Here is a 6,000-nt window from a genome sequence, read left to right as displayed (position 1 = left end):
CCTACGGTTAAAAGAAAGCCAGAATTGAATCCCTATGGTTTATAATTAGAATTTAGGCAAGTTTACTTATCCATAATCAAAATTTCCACAAACATAATGAGTTGCATTTATGTATTAATTGTAATTGGGTTCAATTGCAAAGGGAGTAATGAGTGAGAGCAATCAAATCAAATGAGGCTCACTTTTCAAATTGGATTACATCATGGTTTAATAAAACCTTTGCAAATAGTTCTTATAGAAGGATCTGTTTATGAGAATTTTATTAAATTATATGAACTATTTACGAAAATTTACTCCGGAATCTTTTTAAATATAAAACAATATTTAAAAATATTTACATTTAATAGAAAAATATTCCTCTTTTTTAATTTTTTTAAATCATAAAGTACAAATATTTTTAGATTTTTTCTATTTATAAGAATTTTCGATGTTATCATTCAATATAGAGAGTAGTCTTAAAGGTGCTGTTTTCGCTTAACTAAATCTGAAAGACAACAGAATCTTGGAATTTGGAAAAAAGCCCACAACGAAGGAGAAGGGGGCAAAGCGAATTCAGTTCAGGTTCGCCATTTGCAAATGGAAAGCCCAAATTCAAAGGTACCATCTTCACTGTAATTACATATAAACGTTCAGTCATTCTTCTTTCTCTCTTCTCTCATTTTCAGTTTTTTTCTTTGAGAGCTCTGCGCACGGCGGGAAAACACACAAAAAACCTTCCTTTTCCCTCAAAAACCTCCCTCCAAAATCAAAAAGCAAACGTCCCCATCGCCATCTCTCTCGTTCTCTCTCCAATCCCCTCTAAAACCCTAATTTCCACAACCCCATTTCCCCCTTTTCTTCCAAACTTGCTGTTTTGCTTCCTTCCTACTTCCCTGGATTGCCGCCCTTTTTGGGGCTGTTGTTTTGTTGCTGGAGGGAGCAGAAGTGGTGGAGGGCTTTTGCTTTTGCTTTTCTTTTTCAATGGCATTACCTCTTCAGCAGCGCCCCAAGCCACCAATTGTTGATGGGGAAGATGGAGATGATATCAATATCGATGTTTATAATGCTGGAACTCCGATTCGGTACCTTTCTCTCGATCATGTCTACTCCACTACATCTCCTTTTGTTAGTACAAGTGGGTCTTCCAATGTTATGTCTAAGAAGGTGAAAGCCCGGAGGCTTGTGGTGAATCACTTCGATGATCTTAATTTCAAGCCGCCTCGTTTGCTCCATGTTTATTCTCGCCGCCGGAAGAAACCCCGCCACTCTTCTGCTGGTTCCTCTGTCTACGAATCTTTGGTTGAGCAGGTTGAATTGGGCTCGAGAACTGTTGTGGAATCTGAAGCTCGTGAGATTGATGAGATGGTGAATGGTGTGGACGATCATGAAGAGGAATCTGAAGTTGATAGAACGCCCAAGAAGAAGAAAAAGAGAAAGGATAAGTTTGGGTGTAATGAGCTTGTTAAATTGGAGGTTGATTCCAGTGTTATTCGTGCGATGAATGGTCCTAGGTTGAGGGACTGTCGCACTCACAGCAATAACAATAAAAATCCTGGACAGAGAAAGAAGCGCAATTCTTCACAGCTTTCCGAGAAGACCATGTTCAAATCTCCTACTGCTAAGAGATGGGTCAGGTACTGGTTTCTGGTTTTTGAGTTGCAATTTAAGGCCTCGGAGGGGTAGTGGCTTCTTCGGAGTTGAAATGTGAAGCATTTGTATCTTGATTTTTGTGTAGTTGTTTCTCACTTAGTCAGTTCTATTTACTGGAATATAATAAATTATCAACTCTCAGGTTAAGTTTTGAGGATGTTGACCCAAAAGTGTATATTGGATTACAATGCAAGGCAAGTCATTCTATCTGTAACTCTGATTTGAATCATCTTCTTGGGATATGTTTGAAACGATATGGTACTTCGCAACGTCACAGGTTTATTGGCCATTGGACGCTGATTGGTACTGTGGTTGTGTTGTGGGCTATAATTCAGAGACTGGTCGTCATCATGTATGTTCTCACATATGTAATTTTAAACTTCACAGTGTGTGTTTGATATAAGTACTTACTGTTAACTGTAGATTATGTGTCTTCTCTTGTATTGTTCGGACTTGTCGGCTTTTGGTTTTTGGTGATGCCATTTATTCTTACTTACAAAATTCAATATAGATTGAATATGAAGATGAAGACAGAGAAGATTTGATTCTTTCAAATGAGAAAGTCAAATTCCATATTTCTGGTGAAGAGATGCAGTCTTTGAACTTGAATTTCGGCGTTGATAGCGTAGATAGTGATGCTTATGATTACAATGAGATGCTAGTGTTAGCAGCATCCTTGGATGACTGCCTGGAACCTGAACCTGGAGATATTGTTTGGGCCAAACTTACTGGTCTGTACTTCATCTCTTCCCTTTTCCCTATTTTTCCTCCTCTTTTTCATTTTAACAATTGAAAAAAGATAAACAGTAATGTTTTAAAAATAAAGAACGAATGTCTTAAAAAAATTAGTAAAAGAGAGGGAGTGGTGGTTTTTCCTGAAATAGAAAGACATGAAGGAAATAAGCACCAACTTGGAGTCCTCTATTGTTATTGAAAGTCCTCCATTGCGGAAACAAATGACTCTTGGAGCAAACATATTGTGCATTTTATGGTGAATGCATTTCTCTCTGTTTCTTAACATATTGTGAGAGGCTGAAAATCAAAAGGACAAAAAATTAAATGGAAATAGGAAAACATCAACGTGTTGTACCTTTCTATCACGGTTCAAGCTTCAAAGTGTCGCTATTGAGAGTATTAAATCGAGGGGTGGGGCAGTTCATGTTTAGGTTTTTTCAATTTTGAGAATTTATCTTGTCTGCCAGCTCCGTCATCTCTAAAATTGTAGGTTGAAATTGGGAAGAAAGGCAAAAAAACTGCTGAACTAAAGTTGAGAGTTGATGTTGAAATTTATTGGGAAGAAGAAGCCATAATTGAAGAAAGAATAGAATTGTTGGGCTAAAACTGAAGAAGGAAGAAAAATCAAGGATTAAATTGGGAAGATGAAAGAAATTATTGAGCAAAAAGACATAACTTCATGCAGGCTGAGTGCTTTTGTTACTATTTTTGAATTGTATGGCGATAGCAATGCAAATAGAAGTTGGTTTCTTATAAAAATTGATAATTCTTGCAAGGGACATATTTTGATTACTTCTTTTGTTAGTTAAATGCAGGTCATGCTATGTGGCCAGCAATTATAGTGGATGAATCACTCATTGGTGATCGTAAGGGGTTAAGAAATATTTCAGGAGGAAGGACAGTCCCTGTTCAATTTTTTGGTACACATGACTTTGCAAGGTTTGTGAGCTTTCTGGTTGAACTATATTTGTCTGGTTTATTGTACCAGAACTTTGAGACAAAAAATGCAGAAATTTTTTGTTGGGAATGCGCACACTAACTAGTTTCTCTATTGTCCAGGATTAAAGTAAAACAGGCCATCTCATTTCTCAAAGGTCTTCTTTCTTTTTTCCACCAGAAATGCAAGAAACCACACTTCATGCGGAGCCTAGAAGAGGCAAAAATGTAATGCTGGATTGGTTTGGCTTCTTATTTAAAAAAAGAAATGATTACGACATTTCTTACTCCCAAGTCTCTATAATTGTTTATCCTAAATTAAACTCATTCGACAGCCTGACGCTGATTGTTGTTTGCGGTATCAGCTCTGTCAATTTATAGTTACCATGCTAAGGATGTGATGGGACCAACTTTACTTTGAGGCAGATTCCTATTGAGATATATTTTGTCCTGTGTCCTGTAATGAAATGTTGAAAAAATTGCCGTGAGATTTAATTTATATATACTCACTTTGAGAGAATGGTTCTGTGCCAACCCATCTCCATTTCAATTTAATACTCGCACTCATGGAGAGTCCAATAATGTAAATGAAACTGAGTGTGATGATGTAAGAGGGGCTTTGTTGGTTCTTGTTACTTCTTGCTAAGCTGTATTCTATTTTTAAGGTCACTGGTAGAAATTTACTGACTTACCTGTTGAAGCAGGTATCTAAGTGAGCAGAAACTTCCACCAAGTATGTTACAGTTGCAAAATGGAATTGAAGTGGATGATTTTGCAACTGCAAGTGGTGAGGAAGAAGGGACAACAGATTCAGGGGAAGAATGCCTTAATGAAGGAGGAGGGATGCATTGTCTACTCAATGAATATGGATCTTCTCCATTTATAGTTGGGGATCTAGAAATAATAAGCCTTGGTAAAATTTGAATCACTCTTTTCCTAATGTATTATGGGATATCATGAAATGTTGATTTTCATCCACGGATTTTGAAACTGTAGGCTATTATAAGATTTGAATTGTTATTGTTCCATAAATTATAATGTTATATACGTTAAATTGACTTGTTAGTTCTCAAGAAACAAGATAATGACGTGGGAAAAATGATCAAAATCTTCATTTTACTTGTGAAACATAACATACCTTTGAGGTAAATATAGTAATCTTTTGATATGAAGTATCATTGCCATTAGACTTTTCTACGAGCACATTTTCCAAATATAAAAGTTCCTCCCTTTGGCAAACTATCGTAGATCTTTCTCTGAGTAGCACACAACCACAGAGACACATTTATTTGGCAGGCTATCACTAATCCTAATGAGAGCAACTCTCTGAACAAAACAACGTTGACCTTTCTTTGGTACCTTTGTTTTCCAAATCATCGATTGAGAAAAATTGTTAACTTTTCCACTTTTGACTTACCATCTTTATGATCTTTTTTTCTTCTAATGTTACTTACACTGCATTTAATTGGTGTAAATTAGTTTCTCCTTTTTGTAATTATGACTTAAACCCTCTTATAGCCCATTGGATTTTTTTTTTTTGTAATCCTCTGAACGGACCTCTCATTTTGTAGTTTCATTTATATCGATGAAATTCTCTGTTTCCTATGGAAAAAAATATGACTAGTTGTCAAAATATGGCAAAACAAGGGGTAATTGACATTGTATTTTAATCTTAAGCAACCTGTTTATTAATGTTTATGGGCATATTTTTTTTTTGTTCTCAGGGAAGATCGTCAAAGATTCTAAATATTTCCAGAATGATGGGTCTGTATGGCCCGAAGGGTACACAGCTGTGAGGAAATTTTCTTCTTTAACTGGTGGATATTTGAACTTTTGTAATTATTATTTTTGAAATTATCTTTGTTGCAGATATTTCTAGCTTACCTTTTCAACGTGATGAATTTCTAACACTATTCTTGTCATCTCTTTTGCTTGCTTCCAGATCCCAATGTCTGCACCTTATATAGAATGGAAGTTTTGAGAGATTTTGAATCAAAATTTCGACCTTTATTTAGAGTAACTTTGGATAACGGAGAGCAGGTTAGTTCGTTAGGTTGGGTGGATATACTTGCATTTGCATGTTATTTCAGTTCTTTTTTTCTCTTCTGATGAGAAACAATTTGCATGTTAATTCTCTGGTTATTCTAGTATATGATGGCTTCTTTGGTGCTTTAAAGTTACAACTATAATTTTTTTAATATGTATTTTTTTTAAAAATAAAGTAATTGCTATTAATTGGATGGAAGACAGATATTGTTATCACTAATAAACTTAGATCAAAGAACCCTTCCAATCGAAAATCATTATGAAAGAACAGTATATTCTTCAGTTTTTTGTCCTCAGAAGTTATTCAGTGGAAGCCTCTTTTGAAGCCTTTCAGTGGGTGTAGTATTTTTGGGTGTTGGTTCACCATTTTTCACTCAGTGGGTGTTTGATAGCTCAATTAAGGTCAACAGTTTAGAGTTTGGTTGGGCATTTTAGAAGATTTTCCTTGGTTGTTTTGTTCACTTGCAGAGATATATTACCTAGATGAGTTTCGTTTTGGAAGAATTCTTCAAGTCTTTCAAGATAGCTTTTTTGGTTTTTTAGTTTAAGATCAGTTTGAGTTTTGTCTTCTCTTGTTTTATTTGGATTGATTCAGTTTTCTACCTAGATCTTTCGCTTTGTGTAAAAGGATTTGGTGAGTTTGCTGATGTGTTA

General features: G+C 35.5%; 1 protein-coding gene across 4 annotated transcripts in view; it reads left to right on the top strand.

The window, feature by feature from the left end:
* Positions 1-463: 463 nt before the first annotated feature.
* Positions 464-6,000, top strand: part of LOC120075405 (histone-lysine N-methyltransferase ATX2-like) — a 31,025-nt gene continuing 25,488 nt past the window's right edge. For 3 of the 4 annotated variants that reach the window (XR_016529357.1, XR_016529358.1, XM_039028778.2), the window contains exons 1-9: positions 464-1,613; positions 1,772-1,823; positions 1,907-1,981; positions 2,141-2,360; positions 3,180-3,303; positions 3,424-3,528; positions 4,005-4,213; positions 5,025-5,117; positions 5,243-5,340. Coding sequence is in view for 2 of the 4 variants with exons in the window: in XM_039028778.2 (XP_038884706.1) it covers positions 961-1,613; positions 1,772-1,823; positions 1,907-1,981; positions 2,141-2,360; positions 3,180-3,303; positions 3,424-3,528; positions 4,005-4,213; positions 5,025-5,117; positions 5,243-5,340 (1,629 nt within the window). In the remaining 2 variants the exon portion in view is untranslated. The remainder of the gene's footprint in view (positions 1,614-1,771; positions 1,824-1,906; positions 1,982-2,140; positions 2,361-3,179; positions 3,304-3,423; positions 3,529-4,004; positions 4,214-5,024; positions 5,118-5,242; positions 5,341-6,000) is intronic. The other variant, XM_039028780.2, reaches the window with a different exon arrangement.

This window comes from Benincasa hispida, chromosome 4 (genome assembly GCF_027475165.1).
Source record: "Benincasa hispida cultivar pf3 chromosome 4, pf3_genome.v1.1, whole genome shotgun sequence".
NCBI classification, from domain to species: Eukaryota; Viridiplantae; Streptophyta; class Magnoliopsida; order Cucurbitales; family Cucurbitaceae; genus Benincasa; species Benincasa hispida.
Note: the sequence above shows the minus strand (reverse complement) of the source record. Positions and strands in the feature narration are given on the sequence as shown.